Source organism: Mustelus asterias, chromosome 14 (assembly GCF_964213995.1).
Source record: "Mustelus asterias chromosome 14, sMusAst1.hap1.1, whole genome shotgun sequence".
In the NCBI taxonomy this organism is placed as follows: Eukaryota; Metazoa; Chordata; class Chondrichthyes; order Carcharhiniformes; family Triakidae; genus Mustelus; species Mustelus asterias.
The window spans coordinates 74,912,974-74,937,051 of NC_135814.1; the positions used below are offsets into that span (position 1 = coordinate 74,912,974).

At 42.9% G+C, this 24,078-nt stretch overlaps 1 protein-coding gene across 1 annotated transcript in view; it reads right to left on the minus strand.

Moving 5' to 3' along the window:
- The window catches only part of pgap1 (post-GPI attachment to proteins inositol deacylase 1), a 147,418-nt gene that overhangs the window by 104,587 nt on the left and 18,753 nt on the right, over positions 1-24,078 (minus strand). Inside the window, exons 6-10 of the mRNA XM_078227717.1 lie at positions 19,934-19,986; positions 7,645-7,711; positions 1,967-2,072; positions 489-547; positions 306-401 (exon numbers count right to left, since the gene is read on the minus strand). Coding sequence (XP_078083843.1) covers positions 306-401; positions 489-547; positions 1,967-2,072; positions 7,645-7,711; positions 19,934-19,986 — 381 coding nt within the window. The remainder of the gene's footprint in view (positions 1-305; positions 402-488; positions 548-1,966; positions 2,073-7,644; positions 7,712-19,933; positions 19,987-24,078) is intronic.

Consider the following 24,078-nt stretch of genomic DNA (forward strand, 5'->3'; position numbering starts at 1 on the left):
GTAAAAGTAGTTTAAGATGCAAACTGAAGTATGTGAGTTAGTGAACTGAGGCACAAAAGCAATACCTCCATCAGCCAAAAAAGTACACTCCTTATGAAAGTATACTTATAGATTCATTAAAATATAGAAATATATTTACAAACAATGGTTTCTCAACGCTACTGATTTTCCAATTTGTGATGCGAGCCCCACCTCGTTTTTTTTCCCCCAACAATCTATTAAAAATCTTGATATGATTTGCTATTTATAACAATTAATATTTTAGCAAAGGTTAATATTTTGATTAAAAAGGCATATTTCCTTACCAAGTTGCTAGTTCGACAATATAAATTACTGTAGGGCTCCCTCTCACTTGGAAGCGGTAAAAGAAAATAGGTTGCCTTGGGTTCCCATGCAGAAAACTGAAACATATTTTGGCATATGTATAATTTCAAAATAGAAAATATCAGAATAAGTCAAAAAAGTTCAATAAAAACAGCATCCAGTACCTGTGGACTGTTATAAGTCCATTTGTATGTTTTAATTTCACTCCATGTAGCAGACGAATCTAAAATAAATACACATATTAAACAAAGAACAAAGAAAATTACAGCACAGGAACAGGCCCTTCGGCCCTCCAAGCCTGCACCGACCATGCTACCTGACTTAACTTAAAAACCCCCTATGCTTCCAGGGACCATATCCCTCTTTTCCCATCCTATTCATGTACTTGTCAAGACGCCCCTTAAAAGTCACAACCGTATCCGCTTCCACTACCTCCCCCGGCAACGAGTTCCAGGCACCCACCACTCTCTGTAAAAAATCTGCCTCGTACATCTCTTTTAAAACTTGCCCCTCGCACCTTAAACCTATGCCCCCTAGTAGTTGACTCTTCCACCCTGGGAAAAAGCTTCCGACTATCCACTCTGTCCATGCCTCTCATAATCTTGTAGACTTCTCTCAGGTCTCCCCTCAACCTCCGTCGCTCCAGTCAGAACAAACCAAGTTTCTCCAACCTCTCCTCATAGCTAATGTCCTCCATACCAGGCAACATCCTGGCAAATCTTTTCTGTACCCTCTCCAAAGCCTCCAGGTGCACAGTAACACAGAACTTGAAGATTGCTGAAAAGAGATGTGTTGTTGAAACTTTTCATTCTGCACTCATCAGAACAAACACAAGAATGCTAAACTTCAACTGATCACAACAATTTATACCACAGGAGAGAAGGGTGCTGTCTGGCTGAAGCGCTGATATGGAGAAAGCAATGGGAACTATTATAGGTTCCCCAAATCCCCGAGTAATTCAAAAAATATGCAAAACTTGAACATATTCCTTTTGTTTGCAGAGGATGGGTCTCTGCATAGGAATGTATGTTCTTCGACCAAGTGCAAATTAGCTATGTTACGATCTTAACTGAGCATCTTAAATTGGATGTTGGTGCAGGTGTTAGCACACTCAGGATTGTTCAGCAAGTGCTGCACAATTGCAGAGTCACATCTAACAGTGGGCACTTTGTTTTTGGGTTTGCAAGCGCAAGCTGATTGAGTACGATCTGTACGTTTACTGTTAGATGTGATTCCGTGATTGGGTTGCACTTACTGAACAATCCTGAGTGTGCTAATTGCTGAACAAGCACCTGATTTAAGATAATCAATTAAGCTCATAACATAGTTAATTTAGAAGCAACATGTGTTCATACACATCTATCCATTCTCTGCAAACAAAATGGATATGTTCAAGCCTTGCACTTTTAATGAATTACCTGAGAGTTTGGGGAGCCTACAGTTCTGTTGCTTTCTCATGGCAATGCAATAGACAATCAGAGTTAACTTGTCAAACAATGAGCACCCTTTGCTTCTGCACTATAAATGCTGTGGTTGTTTGAAATTTGGCATTGTGTTTGTCCTGATGACTTCAAGACAAAATAATACATATTAAACATTATATATTTGGTGAAATCATTTTAAACAATATCCCGCTTCAAACCTGAGAATGAGATAGAAGACTCAAGATTATCCTCAGAGTCTTTTTCTGAATAGTTGACAAAATGATGGTGAAGAACAGACATCCTCCTCTCCAGATCTGTTGTTATCTTAAAAACAAACCACCAATAAGTCACAATTAAGTTTTTGAAAAAATATAAACCAAAAAATCATGAGTAACGTTATGACCAAACAGGTCTGCAATAATACAGCATAATCTTATAATGTTTACGCTGTAGACATGAAGTAGTCCAATTAAAATTCATCAGTTACTGAAATAAATAAAACCGGTAAAGCCAGTGTATTATTCCCATCATTTCAGATCCACTGGGAGAACCTCTTTTACAATGGAAAGATGTTATCAAAGACTGCACAAGTGATGGCTGCTAACACTCTTTCGACCCCAGTACTACTACTACTATTACTTTTCAATGACAGGAACAGCTCACCCTGAATATCTAGTTTGACTATCTATTCAATGGCCTCCTGAGATGCTGAATGGAGACCAAAGGGATCTCCCTCAGCAGATTTTAATGGGCAGTTTGATGTGATCTATTCCATTATTTGGGACTCTCAACCACACGAAGAGTTGACCCTCATCTTCAAGTCAATGTATGCAGATTCAGCTGGGCACTGTCCACGGTTTTGAGAGAAGTCAAAGCCGGGGAACTCTGCTGTTAGTTCAGTGATGAGATGTTTGTTCTTTATGCTGCATGAATATCAGTTGCTGTTTCTCAGATTGGTCAATGTGATTTTAAGTGCTTTCTTGGTGGGTTTCTCAGGTCTTTGTGAATGGGAATGTTGGCATTGCTCAGGACCTTTTCCATCTTAGGGAGCAGGCAGGGTGATGTGGGACAACACCGGCAACCGCTCAATTGGAGCGGACTTCAGTGTTGATAGCACCTCTTGCGGCTTTAAGCTGCATGTTCATCATCTTTGTGAGAGAGCTGCAGGGTATGAGGCAGAGCAGTATTCTCCAGCCTCATCTCATCAACACCTGCTACAAAAAAAACCAAGGTGAACCCGGTTCAGAAATTCACTGAAACGTCATGGCATTATATTTGCAAGCATTATATTTTGCACTGTAACAGTGGCCCAAACAAAAGGGAATCCTCACTTCTTGAGCTAATTCTGTCATCTTTTCCATGAGACCAAATACATTTTTTAAAAACTTGAAAACATCTTAAATTTTAAACAATTTTTTAACAGAGACTGAATACTGAAAACCGGATCTTTCCACCTAACAGCATGAGATAATTGTTCATGAGACAATTACAATTTTCACTCATTAGTCCCAATCCTGCCATCAGGAGGAAATGCAGTTGGGAACCCACACGTGGCACTGGGACCCAGAAGTCAATTTTAGAGGAAGTGTCCAATTATTTGCCCATGTGCCGGAGCCCCATCCAATTAAGGATGGGAGACAGGTTCCCAAGACTGGAGGGCCAATTGCTGGTCTTCCAGCAGTTAAAGATCCAGGTCAGAGATGGGTGCTGCTGAAGTATGGAGGGTAGGTAAGTGTCCCCCTTGCTGGGCGCCAGTGGCACATCAGGTAGTTTATAGGGCCAGAAATATTAGGCCTTCAGAGATCCAGGGAAAGCCTTACAGTAATGGGTGCTTCTGCAACTGATTCTCAGAGTAGAGGCTTCCAAATAGATGGAGCCTCCAGGCAAGATTTCTGTTCCTAGGAGCATAAGAACAAGTAGCAGGAGTAGGCCATCTGGCCCCTCGAGCCTGCTCTGTCATTCAATAAGATCATGGCTGATCTTCTTGTGGACTCAGCTCCACTTACCCGGCCACTCACCATAACCCTTAATTCCTTTACTGTTCAAAAATCTATTCTATCTTTGTCTTAAAAACATTCACCGAGGTAGCCTCAGTTGTTTCACTGGGCAGGGAATTCCACAGATTCACAACCCTTTGGGTGGTGAAGTTCCTCCTCAATTCAGTCCTAAATCTGCTGCCCTTATTTTGAGGCTATGCCCCCAGTTCTAGTATCATCCGCCAGTGGAAACAACCTCCCTGCTTCTATCTTATCATAATTTTATATGTTTCTATAAGATCCCCCCTCATTCTTCGAAATTCCAATGGGTATAGTCCCCAGTCTACCCAGTCTCTCCTCATAAGCCAACCCTCTCAACTCTATTTGCCTTACAACCATTCATGGATAGCTTCCTAACAAAATAGACATCAGACAACAGGAAAGATGCAAAAATAACAGAATTGTTGTGGTGGGTGTTTTTAAACTTTCCCTATATTGCCTGGGATTCACAATGCTAGGGGTTTGGATGGGGCAGGATTTGTAGGGAGCGTCCAGGAGGGTTTCTTGAAACAGTATGTAAATAGCTCAACTCAGGAAGGAGCCATAATAGAAGCATTCGTAAGGTTGAAAAGGCTTAGGACAGGTGAAGCCCTTGAAAAATATAACGAGGGTAGGAAGGAACTTGAGGAGTTAAGAGGGCTAAAAAGGAGTCATGAAAAGTCCTTGGCAAACAGGATTAAAGAAAACCCCAAGGCATTTTATACATATGTAAAGTGCAAGAGGGTAGCCAGGGAAAGGGTTGGTCCACTCAAGGATAGTTGAGGGAATCTATGCATGGAACCAGACGAAATGGGCGAGATACTAAATGAATACTTTGCCTCAGTATTCACCAAAGAGAAGGACTTGGTGGATGAGGAGCCTAGGGTAGGGTGTGTAGATATTCTGGGTCACATGGATGTCAAAAAGGTGGTGGCATCTTAAAAGTCATTAAATTAGGTAAGTCTCAAAGAACGAATGGGATCTACCCCAGAATACTGAGGAAGGCAAGGGCGGAAATTGCTGGGGCCTTGACAGAAATCTTTGTATCCTCATTGGCTACAGGTGAAGTTCCAGAGGACTGGAGGATAGCCAATGTTGTTTCATTGTTTAAGAAGGACAACAAGGATAATCCAGGAAAGGCAGGGGAGCCTTATGTCAGTGGTAGGGAAATCATTGGAAGAGATTCTTAGGGACAGGATTTACTCACATTTGGAAACAAATGGACTTATTACTGATAGACAGCATGGTTTTGCGAAGGGGATGTCGTGCTTCATTTAACTTGATCGGGTTTTTCGAGGAAGTGAAAAAGATAGATAGATGAGGGAAAGGCAGTGGATGTTGTATACATGGACTTCAGTAAAACCTTTGACAAGGTACCTCATGGTAGGCTGGTACAAAAGGTGAAGTCACATGGGCTCAGAGGAGAGCTGGCAAGATGGGTACAGAACTGGCTTGGACATAGAACTGGGGTGAACACAGTAAGAGTTTTAATAACACCAGGTTAAAGTCCAACAGGTTTATTTGGTAGCAAATACTATTAGCTTTCGGAGCGCTGCTCCTTCGTCAACGAAGGAGCAGCGCTCTGAAAGCTAATGGTATTTGCTCCCAAATAAACCTGTTGGACTTTAACCTGGGTGTTGTTAAAACTCTTACTGTGTTCACCCCAGTCCAACGCCGGCATCTCCACATCATGACTACCATCGACACCACAAACTGCCGGCTCCAAGTGGAAAGGATCTCCAAGAAGATCGCACATATCGACATGATGAAGGAGCAGCACTCCGAAAGCTAATGGTATTTGCTACCAAATAAACCTGTTGGACTTTAACCTGGTGTTGTTAAAACTCTTACATTGGACATAGAAAACAGAGGGTAGTAGTAGAGGGGTGCTTTTCTGAATGGAAGGCTGTGACTAGCGGTGTTCCACAGGGATCAGTTCTGGGGCCTTGGTTGTTCATTGGAAGCAAAATGTAGCTAGTCTAATTGCAGATGACATAAAAATTGGTGGAGTTGTGGATAGTGAAGAGGATTGTCAGAGCGTACAACAAGACAAAGACTGGTTGAAGACTTGGGCGGAGAATGGCAGATGGAGTTTAATCCAGACAAGTGAGAAATAATGTATTTTGAAAGGTCAAATGCATGTAGGAATTATACAGTAAATCACAGAACCCTCAGGAGTATTGACTGGCAGGGGGATCTGGGCCTACATGTCTACCGATCACTGAACGTGGCAACGCAGGTGGATAAGGTAGTCAAGAAGGCATACACATGCTTGCCTTCATCGGTCGGGGCATTGAGTGCAAAAATTGGCAGGTCATGCTGCAGCTGCACAGAACCTTAGTCAGACCTCATTTGGAATATTGTGTACAATTCTGGTCACCACACTACCAGAAGGATGTGGATGCTTTGGAGAGGGTACAGAAGAGGTTCACCAGGATGTTGCCTGGTCTGGAGGGTATTAGCTAGGAGGAGAGATTGGATAAACTTAGTTTGTTCTCATGGAACGATGGAGGTTCACAAGATTATGAGTGGCATGGACAGAGTGGATAGTCAGATGCTCTTTCCTAGGGTAGAAAAGTCAAGTACTCGGGGGCATAGATTTAAGGTGTGTGGGGAAAAGTTTAGAGGAGATGTGCAAGGCAGTTTTTTTTATACACAGAGGGTGGTGAATGTCTGGAACGCGCTGCCTGGACAGGTGGTGGAAGCAGGTACAATGGCAGCATTTAAAGTGCATCTAGGCGAATACATGAATAGGATGGGAATGGAAGAATACTGAATCCATAAATGCATACGGTTTTAGTTTAGACAGGCATCATGATTGGCGCAGGCTTGGAGGGCCGAAGGGCCTGTTCCTGTGCTGTACTGTTCTTTGTTATTCTTTGTTCAGATTGAAAATCCGAATGGTGTCAGAAGATTGGTCTTAACTAAGCCCCTCAGGGTCTTAACTAAGCCCCTGCAATTTTCTTTGTTCAGACAGGAATGTGTCATGGATTCGGTCGATAAAGGCTTGTGTTAATTTTATTTTTTTTCTTCCAGTAAATTGTATGAAATTTTACTCCAGAATTCTTTCAGATATTTGATAGACAATGGGGCAAACAGGAAATGGGGTTGAGACCACCAGAAGATCAGCCACAATCTATTGAATGACAGAGCAGGTTCAAAGAGCTGAATGGCCTACTCCTGTTCCCAAGTCCTATGTATCTGTGTCTTTAATTCTAAGTATTAATGCCCCGTGAAGATGGTGCCTTTTTGATGCAACATTAAACAAAAGCCTAGTCTATAATCAGATTCATTAATCTATGCCACTCTGTCATTTAACAATCCCATGACAGGAATTTTAAAAAAAGGAAATTCTCCTGATATCACAGCCAACATTCATCCTTCAAATAACAGGATCAGAAACTGATCAATAATCCCATTGCTTTTGAAACACAGGTTCTGACCATGATTTGCCCACACTGAATTTTCACAATGGAGAAACTCTATGTGGAGTGCAAGTATTTGCCACAGGAGAAAAATGGAAAAATACCAAACAAGCAGAAAAAGAAATGGATAGTTATGGTATGCTAAGACCCAAGCAAGCCTCGAAAATACCTTGATGTTGTGTATTATGGATTAATTCTGAAGTTTAAAGCACAATCACTCTTTGCGTCAGAAGCCAATGACATTTCAAAATGGCAACCACTCATAACCACACCAGTCATTCACTTTTATACTCGGCTTATAAGTCGATCCTGATTTTGGAAGGACTTTTGAAGCTTCAAGAGTTGACTTACACACCAGCATTCATAGTAATTATCCAAATCTATTGATCAAGAAATCCCATGTAACAATCATGGATAGCGAATATAACTATTCACGTAAAATTAAATTAAGTCTACCTGATTTGTCTGATGATCAACAAGATCAAAAAATGCTCTGACAGTGGCTAGGACCAGTTCTTTACACCTGCACAAACAAAGAAAAGCAGTCAATATCATGTATCTTGTTACCACAAACTCAGAGGTTTCAATTCATATCTGAACAATAGAACTTTGATAGGATTGTACTATAGGCCCCCAAATAGTCAGCAGGAAATTGAGGAGCAAATATGTACGGTAGATAGCTCCAAGAAAAATAGGTGGTAATAGTGGGGGACTTTAACTTTCCCAACATTGAATGGGACAGCCATAGTATTAAAGGGTTGGATGGAGAGAAATTTGTTGAGTGTATTCAGGAGGAATTTCTCATTCAGTATGTGGATGGCCCGACTAGAGACCTCCTCTTGGGAAATAAGGAAGGGCAGGTGACAGAAGTGTTAGTGAGGGATCACTTTGGGACCAGTGAGCATAATTCCATTAGTTTTAAGATAGCTATGGAGAATGATAGATCTAGCCCAAAAGTTAAAATTCTAAATTGGGGCAAGGTCAATTTTGATGGTATCAGGCAGGAACTTTCAAAAGTTAATTGGGGGAGTCTGTTGGCAGGCAAAGGGACGTCTGGTAAGTGGGAGGCTTTCAAAACTGTATTTACCAGGGTTCAGGGTAAGCACATTCCTCCTAGAGTGAAGGGCAAGTCTGGTAGAAGTAGGGAACCCTGGAAGACTTGGGATATTGAGGCCCTCAAGAGCATCAAGAAAAAAAATGAGGCACATGGCATGCATAGACAGCTGGGATCAAGTGGATCCCTTGAAGAGTATAGGGGGTATAGGAGTAGAGTTAAGAGAGAAATCAGGAGGGCAAAAAGGGGACACAAGATTGCTTTGGCAGATGAGGCAAAGGAGAATCCAAATAGATTCCATAAATACATAAAGAGCAAAAGAATAACTAGCGAGAGGGTAGGGCCTCTTAAGGATCAACAAGGTATTCTATGTATGGATCCACAAGAGATGGACGAGATCCTAAATGAATATTTCTCATCAGTATTTACTGTTGAGAAAGACATGATGTTAGGAACTTGGGGAAATAAATAGTAATGTCTTGAGGAGTGTACATATAACAGAAAAGGTGGTGCTGGAAGTCCTAAAGCGCATCAAGGTAGAAAATCCCCAGAACCTGAAGTGTATTCCAGGGCATTGTGAGAGGCTAGGGAGGAAATTGCAGATCCCCTAGCAGAGATATTTGAATCATCGACAGCCACAGGTGAGGTGCCTGAAGATTGAAGGGTAGCAAATGTCATGCTGTTGTTTAAAAAGGGCTCCAGGGAAAAGCTTGGGAACTACAGGCCGGTGAGCCTCACATCTGTAGTGGTAAGTTATTAGATACAGATCAGCCATGATCTTATTGAATGGCAGGGCAGGTTCGAGGGGCTAGATGGCCTCCTCCTGCTCCTATTTCTTATGTTCTTAAGGTATTCTGAGAGACATGATTTACAGGCATTTAGAGGGGCAAGAAGTAGGGATAGTCAGCATGGCTTCTTGAGTGGAAAATCATGTCTCTCAAATTTGAGTTTTTTGAAGGGTAACCAAGAAGAGGGCAGTGCAGTTGATGTTGTCTATATGGACTTTAGCAAGGTCTTTGACAAGGTACCACATGGTAGGTTGTTTCATAAGGTTAAATCTCACGGGATCCAGGGTGAGGTAGCCAAATGGATACAAAATTATCTGGATGACAAAAGAACAGAGGGTCGTTTTTCAAACTGGAGGCCTGTGGCCAGCGGTGTGTCTCAGGAATCGTTGCTGGGTCCACTGTTATTTGTCATTTATACCAATGATTTGGATGAGAATTTAGGAGGTATTAGTACGTTTGCAGATGACACCAAGATTGGTGGCATAGTGAAGATGGTTATCTCAGATTGCAAAGGAACCTTGATCAATTGGGCCAATGCGCTGACGAATGGCAGATGGAGTTTAATTTAAATAAATGTGAGGTGATGCATTTTGGTAGATCGAACCAGGGCAGGACTAACTCAGTTAGTGGTAGGGCGTTGGAGAGTGTTATAGAACAAAGAGATCCAGGCCTAGAGGTTCATAGCTCCTTGAAAGTGGAGTCACAGGTGGACAAGGCGGTGAAGGTGGCATTCAGCATGCTTGGTTTCATTGGTCAGAATATTGAATACAGGAGTTGGGATGTCTTGTTGAAGTTGTACAAGACATTGGTAAGGCCACACTCGGAAATACTGTGCACAGTTCTGGTCACCCTATTATAGGAAGGATACTATTAAACTAGAAAGGGTGCAGAAAAAAATTACAAGGATGCTATTAGGGCTTAATGGTTCGAGTTATAAGGAGAGGCTGGACAAACTGGGACTTTTTTCTCTGGAGCGTAGGAGGCTGAGGGATAATCTTATAGAGGTCTATAAAATAATGAGGTGCATAGATTAGCTAGATGGTCAATATCTTTTCCCAAAGGTCAGGGAGTCAAAAACTAGAGGGCATAGGTTTAAGATGAGAGGGGAGGGATACAAAAGGGTCCAGAGGGGCAATTCTTTCACACAAAGGGTGGTAAGTATCTGGAACAAGCTGCCAGAGGTAGTAATAGAAGCGGGTATAATTTTCTTTACATATGTAAAATGGCTATAGAGGGGTATGGGTCAAACGCAGGCAATTGGGACTAGCTTAGTGGTTAAAAACAAAGGGGCAGCATGGGCACGTTGGGCTGAAGGGCCTGTTTCCATGCTGTAAACCTCAATGACTATGAAACAAGTGGATCAAAAGTTTCTAAATGCACATTTTTCCTATCACGCATTTCGTCTGAGTGAAAAGAGAGAAAAACATTCTTTAAAATTAATACACCAAAACAAGCAACGCAACAACATAAAAATTAGTTGTCAATTATGATTACACCATAAGGAACTGCAACATTGTGGAGTCTTGTGTGTGAGGCAATTCGGAAAAGTCACGTCCCCTCAAATCAAGTCTTTGCACTGACGAGCAGTCTTTACATCAATACTGGCAGCTTGATTCCTTAGCTACTGGTGAGGGACTTCCCATTGCTTTTTCAAAATCTAGTTACTTTTTAATTTTGTTCCTTTTATTACTATTACTGGTTCTTGGCATCATTTCATAATCATAGAATCCCTCCACTGCAGAAGGAGGCCATTCGGCCCATCAAATCTGTACCAACCACAATCCCACCCAGGCCCTTGTCCCGTAACCACTCATATTACCCTGCTAATCCCCCTGACACTAGGGTTAATTTAGCATGGCCAATCAACCTAACCTGCACATTTTTGGACTGTGGAAGGAAACTGGAGCAACCAGAGGAAAGCCACGCAGACACAGGGAGAATGTGCAAACTCCACACAGAAAGTAATCCAAGGCCGGAATTGAATCCGGGTCCCTGGTGCTGAGAGGCAGTGCTAGTCACTGTGCCACCATACCATTTCTTGCATCAGGGATGTTGTTGTGTGGTGGACGTTGTTTCAGGATCTGTGAAACGTCTAGTTTGCATCACCGTGCTGCTGACAAGAGCGGTCAGTGTCACAATCTGCACGGAGGCAAGTGTGGGCATGGAAAATGCAAGGCTTCTGGTGATAACCTGGTGAAGTTAGAACATAGAACATGGAATATTACAGCGGAGTACAGGCCCTTCGGCCCTCAATGTTGCACCGACCAGTGAGACCAATCTAAAGCCCCTCTCATCTACACTATTCCAATATCATCCATATGTTTATCCAATAACCATTTGAATGCTCTTAATGTTGACGAGTCCACTACTGCTGCAGACAGGGCATGCCACGCCCTTACTACTCTGAGTTAAGAACCTACCTCTAACATCTGTCCTATATCTCTCACCCCTCAATTTAAAGCTATGTCCCCTCGTGCTAGCCATCACCATCCGAGGAAAAAGGCTGTCACTATCCACCCTATCTAATCCTCTGATCATCTTGTATGCCTCTATTAAGTCACCTCTTAACCTTCTTCTCTCTAACGAAAACAACCTCAAGTCCCTCAGCCTTTCCTCATACAATCTTCCCACCATACCAGGCAACATCCCGGTAAATCTGTACGCAATACTCCAAATGCGGCCGCACCAGAGTTTTGTACAGTTGCAGCATGACCTCATGGCTCCGAAACTCAATCCCTCTACCAATAAAAGCTAACACACCGTATGCCTTCTGAACAACCCTATCAACCTGGGTGCCAACTTTCAGGGATCTATGCACATGGACACCCAGATCCCTCTGTTCATCCACACTACCAAGTAGCTTACCATTAGCCCAGTGCTCTGTATTCCTGTTACTCCTTCCAAAGTGAATCACCTCACACTTTTCCGCATTAAACTCCATTTGCCACCTCTCAGCCCAGCTCTGCAGCTTATCTATGTCCCTCTGTAACCTGCAACAACCTTCCGCACTGTCTACAACTCCACCGACTTTAGTGTCATCCACAAATTTACTAACCCATCCTTCCACACCCTCATCCAGGTCATTTATAAAAATGACAAACAGCAGTGGCCCCAAAACAGATCCTTGCGGTACACCACTAGTAACTGAACTCCAGGATGAACATTTCCCATCAACCACCACCCTCTGTCTTCTTACAGCTAGCCAATTCCTGGTCCAAACCACTAAATCACCCTCAATCCCATGTGTCCGTATTTTCTGCAATAGCTTACCATGGGGAACCTTATCAAATGCTTGGCTGAAATCCATATATGCCACATCAACCGCTTTATCCTCATCCACCTCTTTGGTCACCTTCTCAAAGAACTCAAAAAAGGTTTGAGAGGCACGACCTACCCTTCACAAAACCATGCTGACTATCCCTAATCAAATTATTCCTTTCTAGATGATTATAAATCCTATCTCTTATAATCCTTTCCAAAACTTTGCCCACAACAAAAATAAGGCTCACCGGTCTATAATTACCAGGCTTGTCCCTACTCCCCTTCTTGAACAAGGGGACATTTGCTATCCTCCAGTCTTCTGGCACTGTTCCTGTAGACAATGACGACACAAAGATCAAAGCCAAAGGCTCTGCAATCTCCTCTCTAGCCTCCCAGAGAATCCTAGGATCAATCCCATCCGGCCCAGGGGACTCATCTATTTTTACCCTTTCCAGAATTGTTAACACCTCCTCCTCATGAACCTCAATCCCGTCCAGTACCAAATCCATGTGGCCTCGCCTCTTGTTGGTCTTAGAATCTTAGAAACCCTACAGCACAGAAAGAGGCCATTCGGCCCATCGAGTCTGCACCGACCACAATCCCACCCAGGCCCTACCCCATATCCCTACATATTTACCCACTAATCCCTCTAACCAAGCATCCCAGGACACAAAGGGCAATTTTAGCACGGCCAATCAACCTAACCCGCACATCTTTGGACTGTGGGAGGAAACCGGAGCACCCGGAGGAAACCCACGCAGACACGAGGAGAATGTGCAAACTCCACACAAACAGTGACCGAAGACGGGAATCGAACCCAGGTCCCTGGAGCTGTGAAGCAGCAGTGCTAACCACTGTGCTACCGTGCTGCTCCTATCTACATACTGTCAGGAAGCCTTCCTACACACATTGGACAAAAACTGATCCTTCTAAAGTAGCTTTTCCAGTCAATATTTGTAAAGTTAAAGTCCCCCATAACAACTACCCTGGTCTCAACAGCCAGATCTCAGATGACGCCATGATAGTGTGGGGCAATATGCGCCCTGAAAAAAAGTGTTGCTGATACAGAGTTCATTCGCGGCACAAAGTTGATCTAGCCCACCCCATGGATGACCACAGCATCAATTTCTGTCCAATCCAAGATTTCATTGAAATTACCTAGAATGCGTCTTAGAAAGTCATGTGGAGAGTCACAGAATTGCCACTGTTGATATTGGCAATTCCATGCCACACAAGTGCCAGTCGAACTGCTGCCACACCATTTTTTATTTATTCAAGGGATATGGGCATCACTGGCTAGGCCAGCATTTATTACCCATCCCCAATTGCCCTTGAGAAGATGGTGACGGTATCTGCTGCCCTTGTCCTGATAGTGGTCGTGGGTTTGGAAGGTGCTTTGGTGAGTTCCTGCAGTGCATCTATAAATGGTACACACTGCTAGTACTGTGTGTGTTGATGGGGAGGGAGTGAACGTTAGTTGATGAGACACCAATCAAGCAGGCTGTTTTGTCCTGCATGATGCCAAGCTTATTCTGTGTTGTTGGAGCAGCACTCAGCCAGACACAGGAGAGTATTCCATCACACTCCTGACTTGTAGATCATGGACAGACTTTAGGAAGTCAGGAGGCAAGTTACTCGCTGCAGAATTCCTACCCTCTGACCTTCTCTTGTAGTCACAGCGTTTACATGGCTAGTCCAATTAAGTTTCTGGTCACTAGCAGCCCCCAGGTTGTTGTTAGCAGAGGATTCAGCAACGGCAATGTCACTGAATGTCAAAGGCTGATGGTTAGATTCTCGCAGAGATAGTCATTGCCTGGCACTTGTGTGGCATGTATGTTACTTGCCACTTGTCAGCCCAAGCCTGGATATTGTCCAGGTCCTGCTGCATTTGAATATGGACTGCTTCAGTATTCGAGCTGTTGGGATTGGTACTGAACTTTGTGCAATCAGCGAACATGCCCACATCTGACCTTATGATGGGAAGCAGGTCATTGATGAAGCAGCTAAAGTTGGTCGAGCCTAGGACGCTACCCTGCAGAACCCCTGCGGTGATATCTTGGAACTGAGATGATTGACCTCCAACAACTACAACCATCTTCCTTTGTGAAAGATATGACTCCAACTGGAGATTTTTCCTCGGATTCCCATTGACTCCAGTTTTGCTAGGGCTCCTTGATGCCTTACTAGGTCAAATGCAGCCTAAATGTCAAGGGTAGTCACTCTCACCTCACCTCTGGAGTTCAGCTCTTTTGTCCATGTTTGAACCAGGGCTGTAATGAGGTCAGGAGCTGAGTGAGCCTTGGTAGAAGCCAAACTGAGCATCAGCAAATATGTTATTGCTCAGTAAGTGCTGCTTCATTAGTTCGATCTCTTTACTGATGATGGAGTGTAGATTGATGGGGCGATAATTGGCCGGGTTGGATTTGTCCTGCTTTTTGTGTACAGGACACATTTGGATAATTTTCCACATTGTCAGGTAGGTGCCAGTCCTGTAGCTGTACTGGAACAGCTTGGCTAGGTGTGCAGCAAGTTCTGGAACACAAGTCTTCAGTAGTATTGCCAGAGTGCCATCAGCACTTCTTCACATCACATGGAGTAAATCGAATTGGCCGAAAGCTAGCATCTATGATGCTGGGGTCCCCGGAGAAGGCCAAGATGGATCACTCACTTGGCACTTCTGGCTGAAGATAGTTGCAACTGCTTCAGCCTCATCTTTTGCATCAATGTGCTGGGCTCCCCCATCATTAGGGATGGGGACATTTGTGGAGCCTCCTCCCGCAGTGAGTCGTTTCATTTTCCAGCACTGTTCACAGCCGGCAGGATTGCAAAGAATTGCAAATCTGATCCCTTGGTTGTGGAATCGTTGAGTTCTATCACTTTCTGCTTCTGTTGCTGGGCAGGTAAGTGATCTTGTGTTACAGCATCACAATGTTGGTACCTCATTTTTGGGTGTTCCTAGCATGCCCTCCTGCACTCTTCATTGAACCAAGGTTGATCCCCTGGCTTGGTGGCAATGGGAGAGGGGGATATGTCAAGCCATAAGTTTACAGATTATGATTGAGCACAATTCTGCTGCGAATGAACCACAGCACCTCATGGTTGCCCAACCTCGAGTTGCTAGATCTGTTTGAAATCTATCCCATTTAGAGTGGTTTGCCACAAAATAACATGGAGCACATCCTCAATGTGAAGACAGAACTTTGTCTTCACAAGTAGTATGAGTTGGTCACTGCTACTGATATGGTCATGGACAGATGCATTTGCAACAGGCAGGTTGGCGAGGATGAGGTCAAGTACGTTTTTCCTTCTTGTTGGTTCAAACACTACCTGCTGCAGGCACAGTCGAGCAGCTACGTCCTTTAGGGAATGGCCATCTCAATCTGCAGTGGTGCTACCGAGCTGCTCTTAGTGGTGAACATTGAAGTCCCCTACACAAGTACATTCTGTGCCCTTGCAACCCTCAGTGATTCCTCCAAGTAGTATTCAACATGGAAAAGAATTGATTCTGTAGCTGAGGGGATGAAGATCCCTGTTAATTGGCAGGAGGTTTCCTTGCCCATGTTTGACCTGATGCTACGTAGTCCAGAGTCAATGTTGAGGACTCCCAGGGCAACTCCCTCCCAACTGTATACCACCTATGCAACCGCCTCTGCTGGGTCTGTCCTGCTGGTGGGACAGAACATATCCAGGGATGTGACAGTGGTGTCTGGGACATTATCTCTAAAGTACGATTCTGGAGGACTTTGTCAGGCTGTTGCTTGACTAGTTTGTGAGACAGCTCTCCCAATTTTGGCACAGACTCCCAAGATGTTAGTAAGGACTTCGAAGCGTCAACAGGGCTGAGTTTGCCATTGTCATTTCCTGCACCTAGGTCAATGTCAGGTCGTCCATCTGCTTCCATTACTTTTAAGACTTTTAGTGGTTTAATACAACTGATTAACTGCTTTCTGAAATGGCGTAGCGGGTTAAAAATCCACCACATTGCTGTGGCTCTGGAGTCACATGTAGGCCAGAGCAGGTAGGGATGGCAGATTTCCTTGCATGGTTATGCAGCAGGGTGTCACATCTCTGCATTTGCTCACACTAAATAACACCTTGCTGGAAGTGGTTAGCAAATCCTGCTACAATAGATCCATCCAAAAAGGACATTCGTGAACCAGGTGGGTCTTGTGATCTTCACCTTCTCTGTTGGATGGTAGGATCCACAGGACAAGCTTGACACAAAAATGATCACTTTGCACAAAAATAAAGCTGACAGAGGATATTGCAACAGCTGCAAAGACATCTCATTCCTCAGTGTCACTGAGAAGGCCTTCACTGCAGTCATGCTTAAAAAACACCATCAAATTGCAAACTGAGTGCATCCAGAAGGACACTGTGGCTTCCATGTTGGCAGATCTATAGTGGACATGATCTTTTCCATATGCTTGCTATAAGAGATACTTCTTTATGTTACTTGCATCAATCTCATGAAAGCATTCAACATCATCAGCGGGGCAGGTCTCTACATTCTGGGGCAAGTTCACTGTCCATCAAGGTTCCTCAGCTTCATCTGCTCCTTTCATGACAACGTGCACTGTACTGCACAATTTGACTTGACCACTTGTGCCAGTTTCAGGGTCAAGAATTGAGTGGGACAGGCTGTGTCCTAGCCTCCAAATTGTTTGGTATTTTCTTCTTTGTGCTCCTAGCTTTCTCAGCAGACATGGAAGTAGTTTATCTGCATACTAGGGTCAGACGGTTCACGTCCAGACTGAAAGTGAAGACAAAAATATGGCACATCTTGGTCAGGGAACTCCTGTACTCTTATGATACTGTGCTCGTCACTCACACAGCAACTGAGTAACAAAGACTCATGGATAATTTCTCTCATGCCTATAATGTGTTTTCCCTTACTAAATACATGCATCAAGAAATCCATGGTTATGCAGCAGGGTGTCACATCTCTGCCTTTGTTCACACTAAATAACACCTTGCTGGAAGTGGTTAGCAAATCCTGCTACAATAGATCCACAGTCCCAGTCAATCCAGGTAATTCTGCTTTTGATGCAGATGAAGGAGGGAAGGGGTTAATGTTTCTTGTACTCAATGTATTTTGTACCTAAAGGCAAAGAGTTAATGTATTTTGAACCTAAAAGGTTGAACTTTGTACTTAGAATGTATCACAAGCATAACCCTTCATTATGGCTAATCCCCTTGTTTATACTGCTTCTGACATTAATACAAGTTAACTTTCATTCTTATAACAATAGATAGTCAAATGTAAATGTAAATGTGAATGTGTTTGCAGACATGCAAGTCTTACCTTTTCTACAGGCTTGCGTGGTAAATGTAAACGGAAGAGATCATTACAAGGTGTGAAGTGCGATACGGCCGATGGAAGAGGAACTCCCGCTGGGGCAGCTGGAAGAGCGTCGGAACTTCAAAAGGGAAACCGCGGGAAGAACAGGAAACAGAAGACCTGCGCTTCATGAGCTGAGAATGCCAGATACACTGGTTTATAGTCAAGAAGTTATCAATGTATTTTTTGTAGTTGGTCTGGAAGCTTGCTTCGTGACCAGCAGTTGTAAATTGTATTTCTGAGTCATGACTGGTCTGGGGTTGATTCGTGACCAGTATTAGAAGCCATGTTGTATATATATCCCCACTTTTCTGTGTTCAGGGAGAACTTTGGCTTCCGCTTTCAAGGGGTCAAGTTCTCCCGCAAGCTTGTGAGAATAAAGCCTACTCTATTTTGACTCATACCAGTCTCAAGGAGATATTTTTTTACCTACTACACAGAACTTGACACACACATAGGGAAAGCAACTGCCACCTTCAGCTGACTCATGAAACAGGTACGGAGAAACTCTTCAGACCAAGATACTGGTTTATGAGTCCTGTATTCTCAGCACCTTGTTGTATGGTTGTGAAACAAGGGCAACATCCATCTGTCAAGAAAGGAAGTTCAATGAATTTCATCTTTGATGTTCGCAGCTCAGTCTGGGTATCTCTTGGAAGCACAAAATCCCAAATGTGGCAGGCCTCTCAAAGACAAATCTCCCAGGAAAGTTGACACACCAAGTAGAAGTGATTTTGCTGGCCCGGGCACATTCACAGAAGGGAAAGTGGAAGCATTGCCAAGGATTTTCTGAATGGTGAACTGCGACAGCCAGAAAACCGGTCGGGCAGCCAAAGACCCACTTCAGGGATGTTTGCAAAGCCCAAAACTTAAATTTTCACACTTTGGAGACACCTAACCAACAGCAGTGGGAAATGGTGACATCAGCTATAGGGCAGTGTGCATCACATGATGATCAGTGGCTGCAGCAGCTTGGCAATGGATGCTAACATTGAAAATAACAACCCACAGTGACACCTGATAGCCATTTCATATGTGGAAGTCGAAGAATATGCCTCTCATGAATAGGTCTCTTCAGCAAAGGGCAACAAATGAAGCTACTCTAACCCCAACAGGTTTCCTGCATTTCCGAAATCTGATATAGATGGAGTGATGCTGATGGCAATGCAACCAGTAATAGTAACTGGAGAGATGACACTTGATTCTTTTGAACCTTGATTTCTGTTATGTCCCTAAGACATGAAAAAGATAATAAATTGTTTAAACTCAAATCTTTTTTTGCTTATTTAAAAAAATGGGCTTTGCTGAACCAAAAGATGGCTGCTGCAAGTCATTTAATTCAGGAATTGGCTACAATTTCTGTAAATTTCCAACCACAGTTACAGGACAAAAGCTCAACCCTCAGCCTTGTGGAATTTCACAACTCACTGTAATGTGTCCTCATAATCAACAAAATCAGGGACCATAATTTGTCTCCCCAGCCTGGTCCAATCACAAAAGATCAAAACCCACTAACAGCAATCATCTATCTCCGAAGGTGAACAGTGGATTTTGACCAGAGGCATAGAAACTGCTCATTAGCCTGCTACTGATATACTAATAGGCAACATCGCATAACCTAAGCTTTTGGAAAATTTGGTTACATTTCTAGACTCTCAAGTCAGTCTTTTGTTTAACCTGCAAATGCCACAGCAGGACTTCAGGCTGACAAACAGTCTGCATCGAATCTTAGCTTCCTCGAAGCCTGTTTCTCTGGAAGATTCCAGCCATTGTCTGCCAAGCAAACCAAGTCTCTGTAGACCAACCGCATCTTGCTGTGTCACCATCTTTGCAGGAATTCTGCAGCTCCCTATTCAGCTAGCTGAGCCTGCCTGAACTGTAACTCTTCCGTGGCGGAATATTAATGAACTCTGATTTTCCAGACTCTGGCAATCACATGAACTGATATCTATATCTGTTTCTTTTTTTTTGTAGGTTACCCATAGCTGTAAAAACTCTTTCCTATCTTCTTATTGAGTGCTTGTGTGTGTGTATGAAGTTGCGACCATTCTCTGGGTTTGAAAGTATGAATGAACAATTCTTCTGATTTAATTCTGAAAAGAGTTTGCTACAAATCACTTTAAAGACTGACCTCTAAAAACCAAGGATTGGGAGAAATGCTCCACAGCCCATTTCAACAATAAAACACCTCGCTGCTTACAGACGTCATGAAAATAGATTTCAGGTTTCTTCTCTCCCCTGTCTGTAACGCAATATATTCACATAATAACTTGGCAGTAATTGGTCTTTCTTTATACTTACCAAACTATGCAGAGGTGATCTGTCGAGAGCCATGCCCTTGGGACAGCTGATGTCTATGAAATAAAAAGCACAGTCAGATTGTTCTGTATACCTTTGAAGGCTTTATTGAATGCCTATCTAAAGCTGCAGCACTACTGACTATTCCCCCACCAAGAAATACTCAATGTTTGGTACAGTCTCCTGAGCTCAATAAATTGTCTTGTGAAAAACTGCAAAGCATCTATCCTGTGGCCATCTAGTAATAGTGAGTAACAGGTTGAAAAGAGCAACTTAATTACTCCCATGTAAAACTAGCAGGTAAACCATTCTCTTCATAAAACGCCTTACTGGCAGCCAGACAATGATTGACGTGCACATTATTTTTCTATTTTTGTCCAGAATCAATTAGATATTTTATTTATAATGTACTGAAACTTCCACGGTCAAAATTGTAACTAGTATGGTCAGGGAAATGAAATGAAACAGGAATGAACAACATGAAGCTACTGCTGTAGTCTCCCTTCAATCTCCCAACACAAACAGTAATTTTATAGAAGTCAGAGAAAGTAATAATAACCCAAAATTTGCTTCAACTGTATAGAACAGCTTAGAAACTTTTCAGATTTTCAGCATCCCTCCACAAAATACTGTGTGAAATTGAAAGACTATTCCATGTTTCGAATGGAAAATTGCTTTGCAGAAACCCTCCCTGAAACACTGATTACTTTTTGTATTTCCAGTCTAGGTACTTTCATATCATTACAAAAGTCACATTGCCAGCAGACTATTTCTCTCTACAAGTGGAAAAACTCCTGGCACGCAGGAGCTGCAACATGTTCAAAGGCTCCAAAGAAAGTTGTGTACCCCAATTAGTCAGTGTAATGGAACTCCTGACTTGTGCCAGTGCTTGCAAGCATTTACATAATTTTAATATCTGGAGACTAAAAATATCACTAATCAAATAACTAAATTTAGATCATTGAGGTTCTTAAAATATCATGGGTGGCACAGTGGTTAGCACTACTACCTCACAGCTCCAGCGTCCCGGGTTCTATTCTGGCTTCAGGTGACTGTGTGAAGTTTGCACGTTCCCCGTGTCTCCATGGGTTTCCTCCGCGTGCTCCAATTTTCTCCCACAGTCCAAAAATGTGTGGATTAGATTGATTGGCTATGGTAAATTGCCCCTTAGCATCAAGGGGAATAGCACGGTAAATATGTGGGGTTACGGGGATAGAGTCTGGGTGGGATTGTTATTGTTGCAGACTCGATGGGCCAAATGGCTTCCTTCTGCACTGTGGGGACTCTACGATTTTCTCTATGATCATCAAATCAAGAGCACAAAAAGCTATAAGGTCATGCCTATGCCAGTTCAAGTCTTCAACACCTATACTAATCCCATTTTCCCGTGTTCTTTCCCTATATTCTCTTCCAATTACATTTTTATCGCTACCCTAATTTGTGTCTCAATATCTATCTCGGGCACATCACATCCTAATGTCCATGTATACGAAAAAAAAATCTTCTGACTTCTCCCCATTGACAACAAATCAAATAAAATCAGGACAGGATTCAATAATATTAGACCACTCAACCTAAAACTGCCCTTCTCATTAATATCTGGGGACTGGTACCTAATTTAATAGAGCTGTCCCACAGACAATTCAAACAACAACTGGCAAAGTCATACTCAAAATGTGATACCTTTGAGTCAAAATTCCAGACTCCTCTATCACCATCCCTGGGTGATTGCTATTCCACATGCTGAATAGATATATCCGAAATCATGGGTAGAAGTAATGAACATCGACTCTGAACCCTATAAAAATACCACATCTTTAAGTCTAAACAAACCAAGGAAGCTTTTTATGACCCACCTTCATCCCAAACTGATGAATCAGTCCCTCACCACCACATAGACGACATCCTGGAGGAATCAAGGTCTTTACAAAGGTGCAATCATTCAGCGCCAAGTATGGCTTGGTAGTGCCACTGATCAAGCTGGCTGAGTCCAAAATGTGGAGATGCCAGCGTTGGACTGGGGTAAACACAGTAAGAAGTCTCACAACACCAGGTTAAAATCCAACAGGTTTATTTGGTAGCACAAGCCACGAGCTTCCGGAGCGTTGCTCCTTCATCAGGTAAGTAGGAGTTCTGTTCACAAACAGGGCATATAAAAGACAAACTCAATTTACAAAAAAGACAGAAAAGGATGTCCCAAGACATGGTACATTGGGGAGACCATGCAGACGCTATGACAACGGATGAATGAACACTGCTCGAATCACCAGGCAAGAGTGTTCTCTTCCTGTTGGGGAACACTTCAGCGGTCACGGGCATTCGGCCTCTGATCTTCGGGTAAGCGTTCTCCAAGGCGGCCTTCACGACACATGACAATGCAGAGTCGCTCAGCAGAGACTGATAGCCAAGTTCCGCGCACACGAGGACGGTCTCAACCGGGATCTTGGGTTCATGTCACACTATCTGTAATCCCCACGACTTGCCTGGGCTTGCATAATCTCACTAACTGTCCTGGCTGGAGACAATACACATCTCTTTAACCTGTGCTTAACCCTCTCTCCACTCACATTGTCTGTACCTTTAAGACTTGATTACCTGTAAAGACTCGCATTCCAACCATTATTTTGTAAATTGAGTTTTGTAAACAGAACTCCCACTCATCTGCTGAAGGAGCAGCGCTCCGAAAGCTAGTGACTTGTGCGACCAAATAAACCTGTTGGACTTTAACCTGGTGTTGTGAGACGTCTTACTGAGTCCAAAATGACATGGCTGCTAGATTTTGGCCATTAGATGGTGAGGAACCAACAGGAGGAAATAATCTGTTTGAATTCACCTCCACTAACCTGTCTGTCACTGACTCTTCTATCCACAATATAATTGGTAGGAATGCCTGGCATATTGATCTTGTAAAGACGCAAGACAGAATTTACACCACCACCACATGGAAGACCCCTCCAAGTCACACACCATCCTAACTTGGAGCTATATCACCATTCCTTCACTGTCATTGAGTCAAAATCCTGGAACTTCCTCCCCAACAACATTTGAGTGTTCCGACACTACATGAAGTGCAGTGGTTTAAAGTGATGGCAGCTCACCACCACCTTCGCAAGGGCAATTACAGATGTGCAACAAATGCTGACCCAGCCAGCAACACCCACATCCTGTGAAAGAATTTTTAAAAATAGCAGTTAGCTACCAAAGAATCTGGAAAGAATAATTACCTCAAGGTGGGGAAAAGTGTATAAGGTACTCTTGTACCGTATTTTATTTACCTAAAAATTCCCAGCCCGAAGTGAAAGTTTCTACACTTTGTTTGGGGATATGCAGGCTCACAGTTACATCAGAACTTCCAGAAGGTGCACCAACAGGTTAATCATGGCCATACACCAAAAATTATTAGATCAATATAAACAAGGTTGGATTTGTAAAATAAAAACCAAAGATGATAAATCTCTTCCAACTAAACTGACTGCACTGAACGAGTAGAATCCAGTTTGAGAAATAACAATATAGAAATAAAATATTAAGGAAATCCACTTTAATAAGCATCATAAAAGAAACTTCTAAGCTGGGAAGTTTATAAAAACTAATTTAGTCATACAAGGAGCACAGCAGAAACATGCCGAATTTGCGACTAACTTATTTTCAGCACACTGTAGGTTGAAATGCTTTTTCTCAAGACAATCCCTGACCAGACATTTCAATGAATTGCACAGCATTCGTATATTTCAACAAAACAACATTCCTTGAAGATCGTGGTGCTGGGAAAAAAAATGCAACATTAACTCACTTCTCAAGATAAGGATAACTTGTTTCTCTCAAAGGGTTGAGAGTCTTTGGAATTCTCTTCTTCAAAAGGTGATGGAAGCAGAGTCTTTGGATATTTTTAAGGCAGAGGTAGATAGATTCTTGATAAGAAAGGGGGTGAAAGGTTATCAGGGATAGACAATAAGGAGTTGAAGTTACAATCAGATCAGCCATCATTCTCATTGAATGGTGAATGCAGGCTCGAGGGAATAAGACTTACTCCTAAATTGTCTGTTCTTTGGTAATTATTGGCATAATTTTATGCAGGTTCTTTGGTAACTATTGGCAGAATTTTAAGCAGGTTTGAATCTGTTATTTCCCTAACAAGTATTGTTGTT